The sequence below is a fragment of the Macaca nemestrina genome, chromosome 18 (genome assembly GCF_043159975.1).
Source record: "Macaca nemestrina isolate mMacNem1 chromosome 18, mMacNem.hap1, whole genome shotgun sequence".
Taxonomy (NCBI): Eukaryota; Metazoa; Chordata; class Mammalia; order Primates; family Cercopithecidae; genus Macaca; species Macaca nemestrina.
The window spans coordinates 80,208,872-80,231,278 of record NC_092142.1 but is presented as its reverse complement, the minus strand read 5'-3'; the positions used below and the strand labels follow the sequence as shown (position 1 = coordinate 80,231,278).

Here is a 22,407-nt window from a genome sequence, read left to right as displayed (position 1 = left end):
TCAAATAAATTAATTAATTAATTAATTAATCTCAAATAAATAAATAAAATAAAGCTATATGGTTGAATAGATGCACTTTTTTCCTCAGGCGGATATGGCGAAGAGTTCAGCTGCTGGGCTGTAGGGTAGGCACATATGTTCAGCTTGAGTAGATGCTGCCAAACAGTTTTCCAGAGTGGTTGTACCAAATTATACTCCCACAGTAATGTCTGAGAGTTCCAGTAGCTTCACATGCTCCAGTAATTGGTGGTCTTTTAATTATGCCTGTCCTGGTGGGAATATAGGTGGCCTGGTGGGCGTCTTATTTTAATTTGTATTTCTCTAATGAATAATGATGTTGAGTACCTTTCTATATGCATTTTGACCACTTGGTGACTTTTTGGGGTTAGGTGATTACTGAAGTTTTGTCTCATTTTTAATAGTTGGTTTTTTTTTTTTTTTGAGATGGAGTTTCACTCTTGTTTACCAGGCTGGAGTGCAGTGGCGCAGTTTCAGCTCACCACAGCCTTGGCTCACTGCAAACTCCACCTCCTGGGTTCAAGCAATTCTCCTGCCTCAGCCTCCCGAATAACTGGGATTGCAGGCATGCACCACCACGCCCGGCTAATTTTGTATTTTTAGTAGAGACAGGGTTTCGCCATGTTGGTCAGGCTGGTCTCGAACTCCCAACCTCAAGTGATCTGCCCGCCTCAGCCTCCTAAAGTGCTGGGATTACAGGCATGAGCCACTGCGCCCGGCCAACAGTTGGATTTTTAAGTTAATATTTAGGTGTTCTTTATTATGTATATATAATTATATATAAATAAAGACAGATTTCTTCTCCCAGTCTGTGGCTTGCCTTTCTACCCTGTAAATGGTACCTTTGATGAAGAGATGGTCTTAGTTTTCATGAAGTTCAGTGTATCAATATTTTCTTTTATGGCTGGTGCTTTTCATAATCTGTTTAAGAAATCTTGGCAATCGTGAGATTCTCCTTTGCTTTATTCTAGAAGCTTTTTTTGTTTTCCTTTTCACAATTAGGTCTATGCTCCACCTCAAATACATGCATTTTCTTGAATCCAGCTCAGAATTTATCTCTTTTCAGAGGCTCATAGACCTAAATGTAAATTCACTCTTGCTTTTAATCACTCATTCATTTAAAAAAAAAAAAAATTAAGCACCTACCTTACACCAGGCACTTAGGGGAAACCAAAGGCAATTAGAATCAACATTTGATTTAAGAAACATATTGGCTAGCAGGGGAGGGAGTGAGATTTGCACATGAACAATAACTGAAAAGTAGTCCTTTAGTTGGAAAATCTGATGTGCCCTGATCATTCAAATATGCTGCATGGAGTCACCTCCTTTATTAACATAGGCAGGTGGAATCCATTCCCTAAATGCCAGTGATCGTGTCTTCAACACCCTTTACTGGTACCCTTTACTCAGGTAAAAGTGCAGGTCTTTGTGCCTGGCGCTTGAGGTGTCCACCATCTGGCCCCTCTCTCCTTCCTCAACCTCATTTTCTGAATGTTCATTATCCTTCATCCAAACCCTCCACACGGACCCACCTGAATTCCTGAACAGAATCAGCTGATTCATCCTGCCAGCTCTTTGTCTCTGCTTTTCCCTCCTGCCTGAACTTCTCTGCTATGACTTTGATGCCTGAAAAACCTCTTGCCGCTCCTGCATTACCTCTGTGAAGCCTCTTCCGGCTTGCTTGCGCGTTGAAATCTACCTCAGGAGGCAGATTGCAAGATGCAAATCCAGCTTCTATCACTTCCCAGCTCTGCAACCCTGGGCATGTTACTTAAGCTGCCCAAGCCTCAGGTTCCTCACTGGGAATAATTGTAACTCCTGCTCTATATGGTTTTGCACAGAATGGACAAGTGTGGCTGGGTGTGGTGGCTCACACCTGTAGTCCCTGCACTTTGGGAGGCCGAGGCAGGCACATCACCTGAGGTCAGGAGTTTGAGACCAGCCTGGCCAATGTGGTGAAACCCCGTCTCTACTAAAAATACACAAATTAGCTGGGCATGGTGGCAGGTGCCTATAATCCCATCTACTTGGGAGGCTGAGGCAGGAGAATCATTTGAACCCAGGAGGCAGAGGTTGCAGTGAGCCAAGATTGCACCACTGCACTCCAGCCTGTGACAACAGAGTGAGACGCTGTCAAAAAAAAAAAAAAAAAAAAAAACGCGAACAAGTTTATCCAGATACAACTGGGTAGCACAGTGTCTGGCACGCAGTAAATTCTCAGTGTGTGTTAGTCTAAAAAAATGTCACACCCATCACACTAATGACATTTGTTAACATTTTGGTCCTTACACCAGACTGGGAGTTTCTTGTTTTTAACATTTAGTTATTATTTGTTTTTTAAATTCAAAATAGGATCTCACCATTTTTGCCCAGGCTGGACTCCTGGGCTCAAACAATCCTCCCACCTCAGCCTGGGAGTTTCTTGAAATCAGAGCTCTTTTTCTTAATTCTTCTAGGATGTCACTTCCCCTAGTACCCCTTTGGGAAGTTCTTATTCAGTGCAATTTCCTGTGCAGGGAGCTTTATGTTTATTACCCTCAATCCTTGCAACCACCTACAAGATAAGAATTAGGGTCTCCATGTTATGGTTTAAAAGATGGAGGCTTGCTGGGTATGGTGGTTCATACCTGTAATCCCAGCACTCTGGGAAGCCAAGGTGGGCAGATCACCAGAGGTTAGGAGTTTGAGACCAGCCTGGCTAACATGGTGAAAACCCATCTCTACTAAAATACAAAAATTAGCTAGGTGTGGTGGTGCACGCCTATAATCCCAGCTACTTGGGAGGCTGAGGCAGAAATGCTTGAACCCAGGAGGCAGAGGTTGTAGTGAGCCGAGATTGCACCACTGGACTGCAGCCTGAGTGACAGTGAGATTCTGTCTCAAAAACAAAAAGATGGAGGCTCAGAGACATGAACCCCTGTCCTGTGCTAACGTCCTCAACTAATTCATGGTATAGCCAGGGTTTTGAATCTTTGCTTCATTGCAAAGTATATGAGCCATTCATCATATATCGTTGTCCCTCTGTGCGTCCCCAGTGCCTACACAATGAACTCGGGAAATATTTGATGAATGGAATTCCATTTGATAAGCCCAGAGCCTACCCAGTGTTTCAAAATGTATCATGGGTTCAATGTGACCCTCCAAGCCTAATCAATCCAAGACTGAGAATCTCTGGCAAAGCAGATAGCATCTAGTGCAGCTGACTGTATTTTCAACTTTTCCCTCTTGGGAAACAATGGTTTCAACATCGTTAATTTGTACTTTGCGACTTCAAGGTGTGCTCTTTAATTGACACAATGCTGCATTTCCAGAGGAACAGGTTGTCACTTTTCACAAAATTTGTCCTATTTAATGGAACTTTGTCTGGTGTCTAATTACCTATCATTTCTTCTCTTGCTTTATGACAGTTCTACGCTTTTTTTTTTTTTTTTTTTTTTTGGACACAGAGCCTCGCTCGTTGCCCAGGCTGGAGTGCAGGCCGTTCTCCTGCCTCAGCCTCTTGAGTAGCTGGGACTACAGGTGCCCGCCACCATGCCTGGCTAATTTTTTGTATTTTTAGTAGAGACGAGGTGAAAAGCTAGGATGGTCTCGATCTCCTGACCCTGTGATCTGCCTGCCTCGGCCTCCCAAAGTGCTGGGATTACAGGCGTGAGCCACCGCGCCGGGCCGACAGTTCTAAGCTTTTTTTTTTTTTGGAGACGGAGTCTCACTCTGTCGCCCAGGCTGGAGTGCAGTGGCCGGATCTCAGCTCACTGCAAGGTCTGCCTCCCGGATTCACGCCATTCTCCTGCCTCAGCCTCCCGAGTAGCTGGGACTACAGGCGCCCGCCACCACGCCCGGCTAGTTTTTTTGTATTTTTTTGGTAGAGACGGGGTTTCACCATGTTAGCCAGGATGGTCTCAATCTCCTGACCTCGTGATCCGCCCGTCTCGGCCTCCCAAAGTGCTGGGATTACAGGCTTGAGCCACCGCGCCCGGCCAGTTCTAAGCTTTTAAAATGGTGTACCAAGAGTCTTGGGAAGACCGTTTTCATTAATGGAAGCTTGGCCTCTCTAGCTCAATTGTAAATGTCTTGAGAGCAGGGACCACGTTGTAACCATCTGTATCTCTCATGACACCTGACTCAGGCAGAGATGCAATAAGTCTTTGCCACATTCGTTATCTGTGTACTTGTTTCATGCTGGACACTGGGCTAGGTCTTGGGAAGGAGAAAGGAGGAATCAGATTGAGATCTTGTCCTCTAGGAGCCTCCAATCCAACAGGACGTAAGACTGAAACACCAAAGTCTGACATGGAAAAATGGTGTGTGTGGTGGGGAGTGTGACGGAGAGCTATGCTAGGCTACACCCATTCTCAAAAGCATCATTTGTACTTAAAGATTGGTGGGAAATTCTTTGATGTGAAAACAAGCGTGGGTCTAATATGGAGTACACTGCACCCCTGCATGCATTTTAAGGTAAAACACAGATTTGAAGATGCTATATTAAGACTTCTCCCTCCATTTCCCTCGTAGGTGACTTCCCTGTTCTTCACCATTAGGAGTATTTTGGTGGGTAATATTAACAGACATTGCCATTGGCATCAGATAGAATTAGATTTTCAGTTCAAGGTCTGCATAGTCACTTCCTGGCTGTTTTGTGTGACTGAACAAGTGGTCTGTGTTCTCTGAACCTCAGTCTAGTCATGATTTTTGTGAGAATAAGTGTTCTTTTTTAATTTTAATTTTAGAGATGGAGTCTCACTGTGTTGCCCAGACTGATCTTGAACTCCTGGCCTCAAGCAATTCTCCCACCTAAGCCTCCCAAAATGCTGGGATTACAGGGGCATGCCACTGTGCCCCGCCAGGATAAGTGTCGCATATAAAGCTTTGGTCACACACATGGTAGCTTTCATACTTACTGTGAGGAAATGAATGTTCACAGAGTGGATGGATGGACGGATGGAGTTGGGAACAAGACAGTCTGTTGCCACATAACAAAAAACGGCATATATTCCCTTTATGATTAATTATTTGCAATTCTATAGTATTCTGTACCCTCAAAGTACTTTTTTTTTTTTTTTTTTTTGAGACAGAGTCTCGCTTAGTCGCCCAGGCTGGAGTGCAATGGCGCGATCTCGGCTCACTGCAAGCTCCGCCTCCCGGGTTCACACCATTCTCCTGCCTCAGCCTCCCGAGTAGCTGGGACTACAGGCGCCCGCCGCCTCGCCCGGCTAATTTTTTGCATTTTTAATAGAGACGGGGTTTCACCGTGTTAGCCAGGATGGTCTCGATCTCCTGACCTCGTGATCCGCCCGCCTCGGCCTCCCAAAGTGCTGGGATTACAGGCGTGAGCCACCACGCCCGGCCAGTACTTTTATATTTACACAAAAAATAAAGAAATTAGCAGTATCTGTATTTCACCTATGAGAAAAATAGAGGCCTCAAGAAATGCCCACCGTCTTTTAAAAATGACATTAGTCCACTTGAGATTTGAACCAGCACCTGGTTTGGCATCTTTAGCACAATTGGTTAGTCTGGGCGTAGGAACAAGGAGAAGGTACACACCTTTCACATGACTGACTTTCATTTCTGAGCTGTGTGCGGCCTGTGAATTTCAGCTATAAATCCCCAGACACAGAACCACTGAATCCTCAGAGCTGGGGCAGTGCAGAAGTGCTTCACTTCCCTATTGAGAATCCGAGGCTAGCTGTGGATTCTACTCTCCTTGAGAACACGCATGCACACAGAAACTCACATGCAGTTTCAGGAAGCCAACGGGCACCCTGAAGCCCCTCCACCATACCTCTTCAGGTACTCATGACCCCTCTACAGTGAACAAACTGAGACTAACCAACCCCAGAAACCACAAACTCATTACCTGCAGGCACACTGGTGGAAACAGTAACACCCAACATCACAAATTCTGGCAACTTCAGCCAGGGACAACTCACTATCTCAACTCTGCAATCATTTTAATTCTAAAACATTTATCCTTCAAGAACTATTCAAAGCCAAATCATTCATTTCCCTCCCAGACTTTCGCAAGTCTTGGTGGAGATGAGAATTGAGGTTATCTGTGTTTTAGAGATCAAAATTGCCGGTGTGTTAATGGAACGGGGTGGAGCCCAGTAAACAGGATAATCCATAGGTTACTCAGCAATTGATTGGCTTCACAACAGGCCATGGCTTCATCGCCATGAAAGCCAAGATTGGCCACCGTAGATAAAGAACCAGATTTGCCGCTGAATGAGGCTTGGGGAGGCCATTCAGCTCACACGTTCATTCCACACACATGTACTGAGTACCTGCCATGTGCCAGACACTGTTCCAGATGCCTAGAATACATCTGAGACTAAAACATGGAAAACTCCTTGCCCCACGAAACATACATCCTAGTGAGAAAGGTGGACAAATACCAACAAACATCTTAAGTAAATTATACAATATATTAAATGACAAAAAGCTATGGGGAAGAAGAAAACTTAAGTAGGATAAGGGGATTGGGAGTGTGTGTGATGGAGGGGCAAGCTGTGATGTTAAATTATGGTCAGGAAATCCTCACTGAAGAGATTCGAACAAACTTGATGGAAGGGAGAACACACATTCCTGAAAGGACTGAGCCAAGAGACTGCCAACAACGATGCTAAACAGTTAAAATTCATTCATGCACTCAACAAATATTTATTGAGTGCATTAAGAACTGGGTGCTTGTGGTCATCTAAATAGTGACCCCCAAAGATACCCAGGTTCTAATCCCTGGAACCTGTGAATGCTGCTTTATAGGGCAAAAGGGACTTTGCAGATGTAGTCAAGGTAAGGATCTTGATATGGGAAGAGTCTCCTGAATTATCTGGGTGTGACCATGGAAGCAGGGGGAGAGAGGGTGAAGTAATGGGGCCACAAGCTAAAAACGGAGGAAGCTGGAAAAGTCAAGGAAATGGATTCACCTATAGAGGCTCCAGAAGAAATAGCCCTGCTAAGACCTGGGTTTTCATCCTTGTGAGACTCATTTTGGATTTCTGACCCCCAGAAGTGTAAGAAAATCAATTGATGTTGTTTTAAGGCATTACCAAGTTTGCAGTAATTTTTTGCATCAATAGGAGACTTGTGTTCATGTGTGAAGCGCTGAAGCATAGTGCTCAGGCCAGCATGAACTGTCAATAGACTTTAGCGGTTATTGGTGTTGTAATTATTATAATAAATAAGCTCAGTTCCTGCCCTTACCTAGAGAGGATGCACAAACAACATGGACATCGCTATCCCTCTTACACTAATTCCAATGGTAATGCAAAGAACTCTGAACTAGACCATGGCTTCTTGCTTTCCCCAACCAAATGGCAGACTGAAGACAAAGTCACAATGCCAAGGTGACCTTCAGGCAATCCAGGCCTTCCACCAATCCCAAAGCCACCCCCCAAGATTTCCCACCTACTCCAGGACATCAGTCCCCTTCAGTCCTTCTGGAACACAGTGGATGTACTCACCTAAAGAAAATACTGGTGAATCACGCCAGGACATGTGACTCTGAATGGAGCACAGATATGCTGGACTAACCTGAACCTCACCAGGACCCTGCGATGAAGACAGAGGAAGTCGTTTAAATCTCCACTGCAGAAAGAGCTGTGGGACCCACCACTGACGCATCCATCTGGGTTTTCTGGTCTTGAACTAAGCCTTGCTGGGGCCAGCAGAGAGCTGCCCTACAACTGCTTCTCTTGGAATGAAGGAAAAATCTAGGAAATGTAGGAGGGAAAGGGGCAACTTTTTTTTTGCCCTGTCTGGAAGATGTTTCAACCCCAAATGGCGACTTTTTTGTTGGCACAACTAGATATCCATGTATACAAGAACAAAGTTGGACCCCTACCTCACACTGCATACAAAGATTAACTCAAAATGGATCATAGACATAATTGTAAGTGCCAAAACTGTAAAATTATTTGAAGAAAACATAGGAGTAATTCTTTATGACCATTTCCTAGATGCGACACCGGAAGTGCAAGTGATCAAAGAAAAATTAGATAAATTGCACTTCATCAAAACTTAAAAACTTTCGTACTTCATCAAGAAAGTGAAAAGACTAGCTACAGAATGGGAGAAGATATATGAAAATCATATGTTTGATAGAAGGTTTACATATATCAGATATAAAGAACTCTTGCAACTCAACAATAAAATGACAAGTACCCTGATTAAAAAAGAATTTGAGGCCAGGCGGGGTGGCTCACACCTGTAATCCCAACACTTTGGGAGGGTGAGGCAGATGGATCAGTTGAGATCAGGAGTTCAAGACCAGCCTGGGCAACATGACAAAATCTCTACTAAAATACAAAAATTAGCCAGGAGTGGTGGCGCACGCCTGTAGTCCCAGCTACTCGGGAGGCTGAGGGAGGAGAATCACTTGAACTCAGGAGGTGGAGGTTGCAGTGAGCTGAGATCACACTACTGCACTATAGCCTGAGGGACAGAGCGAGACTCCATCTCAAAAAAAAAAAAAAAAAAAAAAGGATTTCAGTAGACATTTCTCCAAAGAAGATATACAATGGCCAATAAACACATGCAAAGATGCTCAACGTCATTAGTCATGAGGGAAGTGCAAATGAAAACCACAGTGAGGTGCCACTTCAGTCCCACTACGCTGGCTAAACTAGGAAAAGCAGACATTGCCAAATGTTAGGGAGAATGTGGACATACTGAACTGTCATACATTGCTGGTGGGATTGTAAAATGTCACAACCACCTTGTAAAACAGGCAGTTCATCAAAATGTTAAACTGAGAGTCACCATGTGACCCAGCAATTCCACTCCTAGGTATATACTCAAGAGAATGAAAACATGTCCACACAACAACTTCTTCATAAATGTTCATAGCAACACTGTTCATGACAGCCAAAAAGAAGAAGCAGCCGGGCATGGTGGCTCACACCTGTAATCCCAGCACTTTGGCAGGCTGAGATGGGAGGATCGCTTGAGACCAGGTGTTTGAGATCACCCTGGGCAACATAGTGAGACCCTGTCTCTACCAAAATAAAAAATTGGCTGGACGTGGTGGGCACCTGTAGTCCCAGCTACTTGGGAGGCTGAGTCAGGAGTATCCCAACAGATGGGGAGCGGAGGTTGCAGTGAGCCATGATTGTGCCTCTGCACTCCAGCCTGGGCGACAGAGTGAGACCCTGTCTCAAAAAAAAAAAAAAAAAAGGAAAAGAAAGAAAAGAAGAACCTAAATGCTTACCAATTGATAAATAAATGGATAAGCAAACTGTAGTATATTTGTGCAATGAATGTTATTCAGCAGTACAAAGTAGTCGCAATTCGTGCAACGACATAGATGAACCTTGAAACAGAATTAGTAAAAGGAGGGTCACAAAAAGCCCACATGTAATTCCATTTATATGAAATGTCCAGAATAAGCAAATCCACAGAAACAGAAGGTAGATTTGTGGTTGCCTAGGACTGGGGGGTGCAGAATGAGGAGTAATGCCAATGAATACAGGGAGTTTTTTTTGGAGTGATAAAAGTTCTAAAATTAGGTAGTAGCGATGGTTACACAACTCACAATATACTAAACTAAAATCATTGAGTTGTACATTATATATGTATGCCCGGCTGGTCTCGAACTTCTGGGCTCAAGCGATACTCCCAGCTTGGCCTCCCAAAGTGCTGGGATTACAAACATGAACCACCATGCCCTGCTGAGTTGTACATTTTAAGTGAGTGAGTTTTTTGGTATGTGACTTAGATCTCCAAAAAGCTATATATATATATATATATAAATGACTGTCAGTCCTTGATTGTCCTTGAAGCCACCTTTGGAAAATTCCCTTTAGTTAATGCCAGTTTCATTTCTGACCTGAGTGCAGATAAAGTGGGGGTCTGCTTGAGGCTGTCTTTTGCTGTGGCCCCCGCTTCTGCCCAACAGTTCAGGTTTTCAAGATTCTCATATGCTTCCCTGACTCCAGGGCCAGGCACACGCTCCTTTTAAAATTTGGATCACTTGGCCGGGCGCGGTGGCTCAAGCCTGTAATCCCAGCACTTTGGGAGGCCGAGACGGGCGGATCACGAGGTCAGGAGATCGAGACCATCCTGGCTGACACGGTGAAACCCCGTCTCTACTAAAAAATACAAAAAAACTAGCCAGGCGAGGTGGCGGGCGCCTGTAGTCCCAGCTACTCAGGAGGCGGAGGCAGGAGAATGGCGTGAACCCGGGAGGCGGAGCTTGCAGTGAGCTGAGATCCGGCCACTGCACTCCAGCCTGGGCGGCAGAGCGAGACTCTGTCTCAAAAAAAAAATAAAATAAAATAAAATAAAATAAAATTTGGATCACCTGTTTCACCTTGCCAACTGCTACCATCCTTCCCCTTGTGGCCATCCCTGGCTAAGGCTGCAGAGGGTACACCCATTTTTCACCTCCATTCCATTGTATTGTGTTGGTTTTTCACAAAGCCATACACTCCCTGAGCACACTGAGGCACTGGTTTTTTCCAGCACTATCTGTGAGCACAGTCTTATCACTGAATAAGTGAACGAATGTGTGAATGTATGCCTGAAAAAGAATGTGTATTTGTGGCCGGGCGCGGTGACTCACGCCTGTAATCCCAGGACTTTGGGAGGCCGAGGCAGGTGGATCACCTGAGGTCAGGAGTTGGAGATCAGCCTGGCCAACATGGTGAAATTCCATCTCTACTAAAAATACAGAAAAATTAGCCAGGCGTGGTGGCACATGCCTGTAGTCCCAGCTACTTGGGAGGCTGAGGCAGGAGAATCGCTTGAACCCGGGAGGTGGAGGTTGCAGTGAGCCGAGATCATGCCACTGCACTCCAGCCTGGGTGACAAAGTGAGACTCTGTCTCAAAAACCAACCAACCAAACAAAAACCATGCATTTGTATGGAGTGGAAGAATATGGAGAATTGGAAAGACTGTGGAAAAGGAAGGAGGGAGGATTTGAACTAAAATGATATTACCATGTACCCATGTTTTCTCAGTTTCCTCAGAGATGGGTTTTCTCAGTCCTGCCACCATTTTGACCATTTGAGCCTCAAATATCCAAAATTGTCTTCTCAGGTTCAGTCTTATGAATCAAGCCAAACCTTTGGCCTTTCAAGAAAACACCCATTACCTTGTTTTTCTCTCTTTGGCTCAGAAATTTTGAATCAGGAATCTAGCTGAAGAAAATAACAGTAACAGCCACTCAAATACAGGGTAGGGGATGAACTCTAGAATTTTATGCAGGACATTACTTATCAGGGCCTTATCTGTAATAGTCAAAAATTGGAAATAACCTAAATGTCCAACAGTAGGGTAGTCTACATTATGCCATGCCCCCAAGAAGGAATAATATGCACCCATTAAAAGAATTTAGTGACCTGGGAAAATGCTTGCATCATATGTTAAGTGAAAAGGAGTAGGTTATAAACTGGTGATCACTGATATGTAAACGCTGCCCCCACACACACACTCAAAAACACCTGGAGAAAAACATATCAAAATGATTTCAGTGGTTTCCTTTTGGTAATGTAACTGTGGTGTCTTTCTCATTTATTTCTTTATCCAGATGTGCTACAACGAACAGATAAGACTTAACACAGGAAAAACAAAAAACCCTAAGCCTGATTCTTTCCACTGCTCTTTCTTGGGAAAGACTCTCAGCACCTGCTTTGTTCAGGCAACCACGTCTGTCTCCAAATCCTTGCCCTGCACTCCCAGCCTGGCAGGACCAGCCCCTTGCCAGTTCCCTCTGGCCACTCAGGCAGGTCCTCAAGTCCCGGCCCATCAGGAAGCCTTTCTTTTTCTTTTCTTTTTTTTTTTTTTTTTTTTTTGTTTGAGACGTTGTCTTACTCTGTCGCCCAGCCTGGAGTACAGTGGCGTGATCTCAGCTCGCTGCAAGCTCTGCCTCCCAGAGTCACACCATTCTCCTGCCTCAGCCTCCTGAGTAGCTGGGACTACAGGCGCCCGCCACCATGCCCCCCAAAATTTATATTGTATAAAAAACACAATATAATTTTTTGTATTTTTAGTAGAGACGGGGTTTTACTGTGTTAGCCAGGATGGTCTCGATCTCCTGACCTCGTGATCTGCCCACCTCGTCCTCCCGATGTGCTGGGATTACAGGCGTGAGCCACCGCGCCCGGCCTTGGGAAAGCCTTTCTTAATTATGAGAAAGAAAGAAGCTGTCCTCTTCCCCACCCAGGCTGAATACAGTGCCGCCACATCTCTCTTTGCTGGTTGTGTCCAAGAAAATCTGCCTCTTAGCTGCGACTGGACCTCAAAGGATGCTTTTCGATGTGGCACAGGAGCTGGGGCAGTCGGCGCTGTTTTTCTGGGCAGGATCTCTGAGTCTAAACTCACTGGAAGAAGTTCAAGTACTGAGGCCACACATCTCATCATTGTTGGATGTTGAGAATGGTGGTGATGACTTTTTGGTCTGCATGTCCTGATTTGTCATGAGAAAGACATCTCCTGGCCATTTAAAAACCACCCAGTCTTTTAAACAGTTTTTAAGAAGCCATCAAAGGTGTTTATACTTAACCTGGACCAGCAACCTACTTAAAGGAGTCAGGCTGAACTTTGTTCTGGAGGAAGTGTTTGAGCAAATATTGTAGACGTCGCGCCAACACACTTAGATTTTTTGTGAGTTGATTGCCCAAGTGTCTATCCAGCTTATTCCAGAATTGGGATTAAATTAGAGAAAGCTTTGGTGGAAAAAGTTAGTGGGTCAGCAAACATTTGGGTTTCCTACTGTGTACCTGACGCTTGCAGCACAGAGCACTTGAGAAATGCTGTGGCTTTATCAAAGCAATAAAGAAATCCAGAGTGATTTTTCCTGCAGAACTTCCTGGTCATATATTCTACCCACATGAAACATAGCAAGAAAGGCTAAGAGGGTAAGATGGAGTGTCTTGTGGGTCCTTCAAGAATGGAGCATGCATCATAGCTCTTGTGGAGTTTTGAGCTAATTACCCTGGTCTGTATACGAAATGTGTCAGAATTAAGGACCCAGATAAATTGAATATCTTGGCATCAACCTTTGGTGTTTTTGAAACTGAGAAAGAAAGATTTGGCGTGCCAGCCTCCCTCATCAGTCTGGTATTCTACCTGTCATCTTCAACAAGATAAACAAACCACGGACATATTTTTCTTCCCCGCAGAACTGCACCCTTTTTCATGACTAGTTCTGGGTACTGTTAGGCAATAGGAATCTAGTAGAAAGGAGGTGGGGAAGCATTTTTTAATTCTACCCTCTTCTCAAATATTTAAAGTGGAAGAATGAGTGGGCGAGGGCTTGTCACATTTTTCAATTCTTTTCCATTCCTGCCACCCAAACGCAGCCCTTAATCAGGTTTTTCTCAGGTCACTAGAGTTGGCATTTCTCCTTTGTCCATTTTGTTTTGTTTTGTTTTATTTTATTTTATTTTATTTTATTTTATTTTATTTTATTTTATTTTATTTTATTATTTTGAGACAGAGTCTCACTCTGTCACCCAGGCTGGAGTGCAGTGGCACGATCTCAGCTCACTGCAACCTCCATCTCCTGTGTTCAAGTGATTCTCCTGCCTCAACCTCCCAAGTAGCTGAGATTACATGTGCCCACCACCATGCCCGGCTAATTTTTGTATTTTTAGTAGAGACAAGGTTTCACCATGTTGGCCAGACTGGTCTCAAACTCCTAACCTCGTGATCTGCCTGCACTGGCCTCCCAGCATTCTGGGATTACAGATGTGGGCCACCACGCCTGGTCCCCCTTTGTCCATTTTATCAATGCTGGAGGCACTGAGGTTCCCAAAGGCGATTCTGAGGAAGAGCAGATGGTCTTTGTCCTGCCATTTCCATGGCTTGCATTTTTGTTGAACAGGGTATGTAAGCTTAGGGCAAAAATGAAAATGCTGAGAATGATAGGAGGGGTTTTGCAGGACCAACAGGGAGGAGAGGAGAGAGGGGAGTGGTCAGGGACAACAGGAGGGAGGAACCTTAGCAGGGAACTGCGTGTGTTGTCATTGGGCTCCATGTGGATTTGCTTCCCCATCTCCCGGGAGCTCTCCTGTAAGACATCCATTTCTTGTTGACGCATTGACGAGTTGAATCTGTTGGGAGAACTGGTGCATTCGTTCATTCAACAAGTATGTGTCGAGTGCCTACATTACACGAGGCAGTGTTACAAGTGTTGAGGATAAAATAGTGAGTCAGACACACCCAATGCCTAATGACTTGGATGAATACCCACCATGACTGGATGAATCTTCAAAGAATTCTGCTGTGTGAGAAAAGCCAATCCCAAAAGGTTAATACCGCATTATGCCATTTAAATAACATTTTTGAAAGGACACCATTTTATGGTGGTTGCCAGGGGTTAGGGATGGGAGGCGAGGAGGGCGGGAGGTAGGTTTGGTGATAAAAAAGTGACATGAGGGATCCTCATGCTGACGTGCTATTTGGTATCTTGCCTGTGATGGTGGATGCAGTCTAGAATTTGTCTAGAACTATATACACATACACACAAATGAGTACAAGTAAAACTGGGAAATCTAAATAAGATTGGTGGATAATATCAATATCCTGGTTGTGATATTATACTATATAAATTAGCAAAATGTTACAAATGGGGGAGCTGGGTAAAGTCTACATGAGATCTTTCTGTATAATTTCTCAACACTGCATGTGCATGTACAATTATCTCAATAAAAATTTCAATGAAGGAAGAAAAAAAAAGGGCTTGGCTGGGCATGGTAGCTCACGCCTGTAATCCCAGCACTTTGGGAGGCTGAGGTGGCAGATCACCTGAGGTCAGGAGTTCAAGACCAGCCTGGCCAACATGGTGAAAACCCGTCTTTACTAAAAAAAAATACAAAGATTACTGGGCGTGGTGGCACGTGCTTGTATTACCAGCTACTAGGGAGACTGAGGCAGGAGAATAGCTTGAATCCCAGAGACGGAGGTTGCAGTGAATCGAGATTGTGCCACTGTACTCCAGCCTGGGTGACAGAGTGAGACTCTGTCTCAAAAAAAATTAAAAAAAAAAAAAAAGGAAAAAAGAAAAAAAAGACTGGGCAAGGTGGGACGTGCCTGTAATCCTAGCCCTTTGAAAGGCCAAGGCGGGAGGATCACTTGAGCCCAGGAGTTCGAGACTAGCCTGGGCAACATGATGAAACCCTGTCTCTACAAAAAATACAAAACTTAGCTGGATGTGGTGGGACATGGCTGTAGTCCCCACTACTCGGGAGGCTGAGGTGGGAGGGTCACTTAAGCCTGGGAGGTTGAGGCTACAGTGAGCCAAGATTGCACCATTGCATTCTAGCCGGGGTGACAGAGCAAGACCCTGTCTCAAAAGAAAGAAAGAAAGAAAGAAAGAAAGAAAGATAGAAAGAAAGAAGGAAGGAAGGGAGGGAGGGAGGGAGGGAGGGAGGGAGGGAGGGAGGGAGGGAGGGAGGGAGGGAGGGAGGGAGGGAGGGAGGGAGGGAGGGAGGGAGGGAGGGAGGGAGGGAGGGAAGTAAAAGCCTAACTCCCTGGCCTCATGGAGCCTACATTTTGGTAGAAGCTAAGTATGGCTTCATGGTGGTTGCAGGGCAAAAGCTAAGACCATCCTGAAGGGAGCTGCCCCTCTGGGGGATTCCATGCCGTGCCACTAGAGAGTCCTTCCCATCCTCCAGATATGTCATCGAATCCCCATTGGTGACTGAAGGAAATCCAGATTCAGGAGAGGAGGTAAGTGTGGAATAAGGCTGTGAAGCCCAGCTTCCCCGATCCCATGACCTGGGAATTATCCAGCCTGCCTGTTTCTTTACACCATGCATCAGGCACCCACTTGACTGTAGACTCAGATGACTCTGGGGCTCCCGGTAGTGGTGTGGTATCCCACTTGTCTTGTTCCCCACTTTCTCCATCCCCATCACTACCTGGCTCAGGGGCCTTCAGCCTCCTTCCACGCTGCCCCAAATGCCTGGTTTATCTCGGCAGCACGTACAAGCTTGGAGAAACTCCTTTTACCTATGCACATGGGCACGGCTCACTGCTCTAGTTCTCAGCAGTAGGGAAGAACTCTCATGCCAGCCCAGGCCCTGGGACTCAATCTTGGGTTCGAGCCCCTTGGCTGTGGCTAGTCAGGTCAATGTCCAGTACCTATTAATCCCCTCCTGCAAAGAGGAGTCCCACACCAAACTGTTAGTCCCATTGCCTGTACAATGAGGCATCGTGCTAGCTGTGAACCACCAAGCTCTGCAACTATTTTATTGCCTTAGAAGACCTTCAGGGGGAGAAGCCATGAAAAAATAAAAGTCTGAGTAAAGTTTTTATTATTTTCTATTATGCCATGACTTGCATGGAATGACCACAAAGTGGCATGCCTTCCTGGTCACATAACTTAACTCATCAGGCCTGGATAGAAAGCAAGAACTCCCAGATACACAATTTAATCCACTAGAAAGACGGGAGGGAGCAAAGGAAAGAGAAAGAGACAGAGGAAGGCACAATGATAAATAACTATCTGTCTCTTCTCTAACAGGTTAGTGGCTCATTCTAAAAATGATGATAATGTCATTGAATATAATTTCCGATTCATGGTCAAGGTCTTTATGTTAAAGGAAAGGAGCTTTCTTAGAAGAACTGGATCTAATCAATATATATTTGATCTTCAAATATTTGACTTTCAAACAAAATTTTTACGGCCAAAATAAAGTGAAAGAAATGATATTGACAAACTCTCTTGCCATGCCCTTGTGAAAGCACCCACAGAAAGAATAAGTACAAAAGGTAACCAAGGCCCTCCCCTCTATCCAAAGAAATGTATCCATGGAGTTCTGACAGCCAAGCTTCCCTCCCCTGTCCAAACCTCAACACCATCAGGTTGGAAGAGCCCCGTGGCAGTTGGAAGCCCTGTCCCGCTGTTCCTCAGAAGCGGCCTGCTTTTTTGCGTCCCCGTCCATGTCTGCGATGAATAATCCATGGAGATCCATGTGCATATCGACATCAACGGAGGCACGGGCCAATTCTGTAAAGCTTTTGGCATCCAGAATGAGCAGAAAAGGCGGCTTCTGGGGATCAGTAGAGACAATGGCTGATAGGATGACTCCTTTGGGGAAACAGAAAGAAACACTTTGTAAAAGTGCAGGCTTCAGTCGGAGGGATGAGTTTCTCAGCGTGTCTCTCCGCCCTCTTTAGACGTATGTATCTAACCAAAACAGGAGGGAAGTGAATTGGAGACACTGTAATAGAAGGGAAAGGCCTGGAAACTAGGAATCAGAAAATTTGGCTGTAGACCGGGCGCGGTGGCTCACGCCTGTAATCCCGGCACTTTGGGAGCAGAGGTGGGCAGATCACTTCCGATCAGGAGTTCGAGACCAGCCTGGCCAACATGGTGAAACCCCGTCTCTACTAAAAATACAAAAATTAGCTGGGTGTGGTGGTGGGTGCTTGTAATCTCAGCTACTCAGGAGACTGAAGCAGGAGAATCATGAGACTGAAGCAGAAGAATCACTTGAACCTGGGAGTGGAGTTTGCAGTGAGCTGAGATCGCACCATTGCACTCCAGCCTGGGTGACGGAGTGAAACACCATCTCAAAACAAACAAACAAAGAAACCAGAAAACCTGGTTCTAGCCCTGGCTGGGCCAGTCCCTTGACCTCTCGGAGCCTCAGTCTCTTCATCAGTAGAGGTGGGATAATCTCACCTACACTCACAGGGTTGCCGAGAGTATCTCCTGCATGATGGATTTTGAAAGCACACTAAATTATTGCAGGCATTGAAGAATGGCATTTGTTTTGTTTGTTTGTTTTGCTTTTTTGAGATGGGTTCTTACTCTGTTGCCCAGACTAGAGTGCAGTGGCGTGATCATAGCTCACTGCAATCTCGATCTCTTGGGCCCAAGCTATCCTCCCACCTCACCCCTCCAAGTAGCTGGGACTACAGGCACATGACATGACATCTGGCTTATTTTTGTATTTTTTGTCAGATGCGGTCTCCCTATATTGCCCATGCTGGTCTTGAACCCCTGGGCTCAAGCAATCTGCCCACCTTGACCTCCCGAGTGCTGGGATTACAGGCAGAAACCACTGCACCTGGCTCGAAGAATGGCATTTCAATGGTTAAACGAAATAATGCATATCAACTTCCTGCAAATACTCTCAATGCCCCCAGAGGGTCCCAGGTTGAAGAGCAGTGGAGCATCGTTGAAGTCAGATTGGCCTGGATTTACATCTTACCTCTGAATGTATGGGATGTGTGACCTTGGGCAACAAGGTCACTCTCTGAGCATCCCATTGGTAAAATGAAGATAATGATACTCCCTCCTCACAGAGAATGTAAAGGAAGTGTCCACACCGCTGAGTGGGAGAACGGCCTGAGCAGGAGGCAATGCCAGTGGTCCCCCGCCTCGGAGATGACAGTGACACAGGGTTGCTGGCCTGACGTGCCATACCATGATCAGTAGGAAGACAAGACCCAGGTGGAAAACCACTCCCTTGTCACCTGAGGGAAGAAGCTGGCAGGCTCAAGTGGGGCAGCCTGCCCTCCTTGCAGGTGTGGCAGCCCCATTGCCAGCGTGGCCAGGTGACATCCCCACCTATGGTTCTAGTTACCCTCCTTAGCCTCCTCAGGGCTGTGGGCAGGGCATTTCTGAAGCATTTCTGAGAATGAAAGGGGAAGGATCATTCAGTCAAGTGGAAACCTAGAAAATAGAGGTGGGCCACAAATACACATTTCCAGGGGCGCCGTGAAACATTTACGTGCTTATGCATTGTTAAAAATTTGGATCCAGGCCAGGTGCAGTGACTGACACCTGTAATCCCAGCACTTTGGGAGGCTAAGATGGGAGGACTGCTTGAGCCCAGGAGTTAGAGACCAGCCTGGGAAACACAGTGAGACCCTTTCTCTATAACAAATACAAAGAATGAGCTAGGCATGGTGGCGTGCCCCTGTAGCTCCAGCTACTTGGTAGGCTGAGGCAGGAGAATCACTTGAACCCAGGAGTTTGAGGCTGCAGTAAGCTACGATTATGCCACTACGCTCCAGCCTGGGCAACAGAGCAAGACTCCATTTCTTAAAAACATTTCTTTTGGATCTAGCCACGGTAATCAATTTTAAAACCAAGATTCTGCATTCTGAGAGAGCTTAGTGTCACTGACTGGAAAGGAGATGGACTTTGTGCAGTAAAAAACTTAAACTTGTCTAAAAAGGAGACTGGCTTTTGTCCTCAGTTTCTGGGAGGTCACCTCTATACTGGTGAAATGTCCTGCTTGGTACAAGTATCTTTGTATACATGGGGGCCTTGGGCCACACCAGGCAGTCTACCCTTACAGTGGGATTTATGGTGGGGCCTTGGGCCACATGGTATGAGCTTGATCTCCAGGAGGACTGAAGACTAAATAAAGGTCAGACACACAGGCGGGCAACCATGTTTACATGACTGAGCCCCAGTATAAACACTCCATACAGAGTCTCGGGGAGCTTCCTGGCTGGCAATAATATTCTGTGAGCACTATCACACAGCATTGTCAGGAGAAGTCAGTGCTATCTGTGACTCTTCTGGGAGAGTGCAGCTGGAAGCTCCTGTGGGTCCCTGCTGGGCTCTGTCTTGTGCACCTCTTCCCTTTGCTAATTTTAGTCTGTATCTTTTCACTGCTGCAAACCAGAACTGTGAGCATAAGCGCTTGCAGTGAGGTTGGTGATTCTAATGAATTATTGAAGCCGAAGGGTATCTTGGGGACCCTCAAACTTTGCAAATTGGTATAAGAAGTAAAGGTAGCCTTGGGGACTCCCTAACCTTTTAGCTTTGACCCAGACAGATGTAGACTTCAAAGCACCAGTCCACCCCCTTTATGAGCTGGGGGGTCAGCTGCCCCTAGATGGTGTCTCTGTGGGAAGGGGGATCATCAGCAGCATGCAGCAACTAGGCTTGGCTTCTTAGAGTCTTACCGTCATCCTCATCCTTGGCACCTGGTGCGGGCACAAACAGGGGTTCCGCTGGCCAGCAGTCGTCCTCTCTCCATTTCAAGGATGACTTTGTGAGAATGTCATATTTTATTATCTGTACATCCAACGAGGAGAAACACAGAAATGAAGCCCATCAGATATAGACTTTTGACATAATCACCCAATGACAGCTACCTCTGGTGAGCACAGCCAAGAAAGGACAGGAGCTAACTCTCCTCCCCAAGGTTTTTTTGTTGTTGTTTTTTGGGTTTTGGTTTTTTTTGAGATAGAGTTTCACTCTTGTCACCCAGGCTGGAGTGCAATGGCGTGATCTTGTCTCACTGCAACCTCCACCTCCTGGGTTCAAGCAATTCTCCTGCCTCGGCCTCTCGAGTACCTGGGATTACAGGCATGTACCACCACACCTGGCAAATTTTTTGTATTTTTAGTAGAGACGGGGTTTCACCATGGCCAGGTTGGTCTTGAACTCTTGACCTCAGGTGATCTGCCTGCCTCAGCCTCCCAGAATGCTGGAATTACAGGCATGAGCCACCGCACCCAGCCTCCGCCCCCAGTTTTAAACATGGGTCCTCCGGCCACCATGTAGCTGATACTGCATAAGGAATTCTTTTAAAAATTAAAATATTTTTAAATTTATTATTATTTTTTAATATAGAGACAGGGTCTTGCTATTGTTTACCAAGCTGGTCTCGAACTCCTGGCCTCAAGCAATCCTCAGCCCCCCAAAGTGCTAGGATTATAGGTGTGAGCCATCACACCCCGTCTAAAAATTAAAATATTGACTATATCTTATATTTGGCATTGCACTGCAATATTATATGAGTTAAATAAATGAATACATTCAATGCAAACATTTAAAGTATAATACAACCCCTTTGTTGCTTTAAGAGTGCAATTCCCTGAATCTCTCTTAATCTCCCAACAGGCCTATTTCCCTCTAGGTTTGGTATTAGTGGAGAGTGGCTTGGGGTATGGAGGGGTGGAGGCTTAATTTTTGGCTGTGGACATTTCTGCTCTGTTTGCAATAAAAAAAAGATTTTCCATTTTGTTATGAAAAATGAAGATGTTTTAAAAAAGTGATCCCTGCACAGCACTTAGCACAGTGACCAGCACACAGTAAGTGTTTCACAAATGGTAGCTTAAGAAGCACAATGGGCCAGGCATCGTGGCTCATGGCTGTAATCCAGCACTTTTGGTGGCTGACGCAGGAGGATCCCTCGAACCTAGGAGTTCAAGACCAGCATGGACAACACAATGAGACCCTGTCTCTTCTGCATATTTTTTTAAATGAAAAGGAAAAAACAAATCAAAACAAAAAAAAGAAGCAAAATAAATCCTCTAAGTTTCAGCTGCACCCTCTCTGCTGGAGAGGGTGAGTTCCTTAGGTCAGGGATTGGGCATCCCCCTGCTGACTTCCTTACCCTCAGTGCCTACCACGTTGTAGCCCATAGTTGGTGCTCAATAAATAAGTATTGAATAAAGAAATCAGTGAATAAACTCCAGCCATAACCTCTTACCCAAACCTTAGCCCATTAGGTGCCACTCCCTCTCCCAGCTTTCCATCCTTACTTCAAATTTATCTTATCCTACACTTACCTCCCTCTGACCTCCTCTTTTCTAATCAATGTCTCAGAACCTTAGAATTCAGCGTTGCATATAGACGCAATCACTGTAGGAAAAGCCTGTGAACACACAGAGACCAGTACCTTGGTTGGGATTGGACTCCATTGAACTCCTGCAGCAAAGACATACCGGTATCGCTTTCCATTGTAAGCATAATTGACCCGTGGAAGCTCTAAGCCTACAAGGAAATTAGAAGGCGGATGAAGCCCCCATCACTGGGGGCTGGGAGCATCCACCTTTCTTGTCAGACTGGGTAGCCTTTCCTCAGAATTCGTTCCCACACCAAGATCCCTGAGCTTGATTTAGAGCCTGGATTGGATCAAAGGTGGTCAAAGACAGGGGACGGAGCCTCTGATAATTACCCCAGCTCTATCAGAAAGGCCTGGAGCAACATACCACAGACCTAGGTTTTAAGTGTATAAACATCTTTAATTATCCAAGATAGAAATCAAAGAGAATTGCATGATTAAAATCAGAGGCTACTGCAATTTCTTAAAGCTCTTTTCAAAAAAGTGCTGATGTGTGTATGTGTGCATGCATGTGCATATGTGTGATGAGAAATGGGAAGCTGGCTGGGTGCAGTGGCTCATGCTTATAATCGCAGCACTTTGGGAGGCTGAGGCGGACAGATCATTTGAGGTCAGGAGTTTGAGACCAGGCTGGCCAACATGGCAAAACCCTCCCTCTACTGCAAGTACAAAGAAAATTAGCCAGGCATGGTGATGCATGCCTGTAATTCCAGCAACTCGGGAGGCTGAGGCAGGAGAATCACGTGAACCCAGGAGGCAGAGGTTGCAGTGAGCCGAGATCGTGCCACTGCGCTCCAGCCTGGGCCACAGAGTAAAACTCTGTCTAAAAAAAAAAAAAAAAAA

The 22,407-nt window shown here is 45.5% G+C and overlaps 1 protein-coding gene and 1 long non-coding RNA gene across 6 annotated transcripts in view; one reads left to right on the top strand and one right to left on the bottom strand.

Annotated features, from left to right (window-relative positions):
• LOC139359926 (uncharacterized) overlaps positions 1–22,407 on the top strand; it is a 56,738-nt gene that overhangs the window by 8,478 nt on the left and 25,853 nt on the right. Inside the window, exon 1 of one of the 3 annotated variants that reach the window (XR_011616614.1) lies at positions 15,481–15,691. The exons of the other annotated variants lie outside the window; for them this stretch is intronic. This is a non-coding gene — a long non-coding RNA (uncharacterized lncRNA). Of the gene's footprint in view, positions 1–15,480; positions 15,692–22,407 lie in introns of those variants that run through there. 3 annotated transcript variants of the gene reach the window in all.
• The window catches only part of LOC105491208 (beta-carotene oxygenase 1), a 51,472-nt gene continuing 45,332 nt past the window's right edge, over positions 16,268–22,407 (bottom strand). For 2 of the 3 annotated variants that reach the window (XM_011757400.3, XM_071085003.1), the window contains 3 exons: positions 21,619–21,713; positions 19,895–20,006; positions 16,334–17,054 (listed from right to left, as the gene is read on the bottom strand). In XM_011757400.3, the coding sequence (XP_011755702.2) occupies positions 16,825–17,054; positions 19,895–20,006; positions 21,619–21,713 (437 nt within the window). In that variant the 3' untranslated portion in view covers positions 16,334–16,824. Of the gene's footprint in view, positions 17,055–19,894; positions 20,007–21,618; positions 21,714–22,407 lie in introns of all 3 variants that reach the window. The other variant, XM_011757399.3, reaches the window with a different exon arrangement.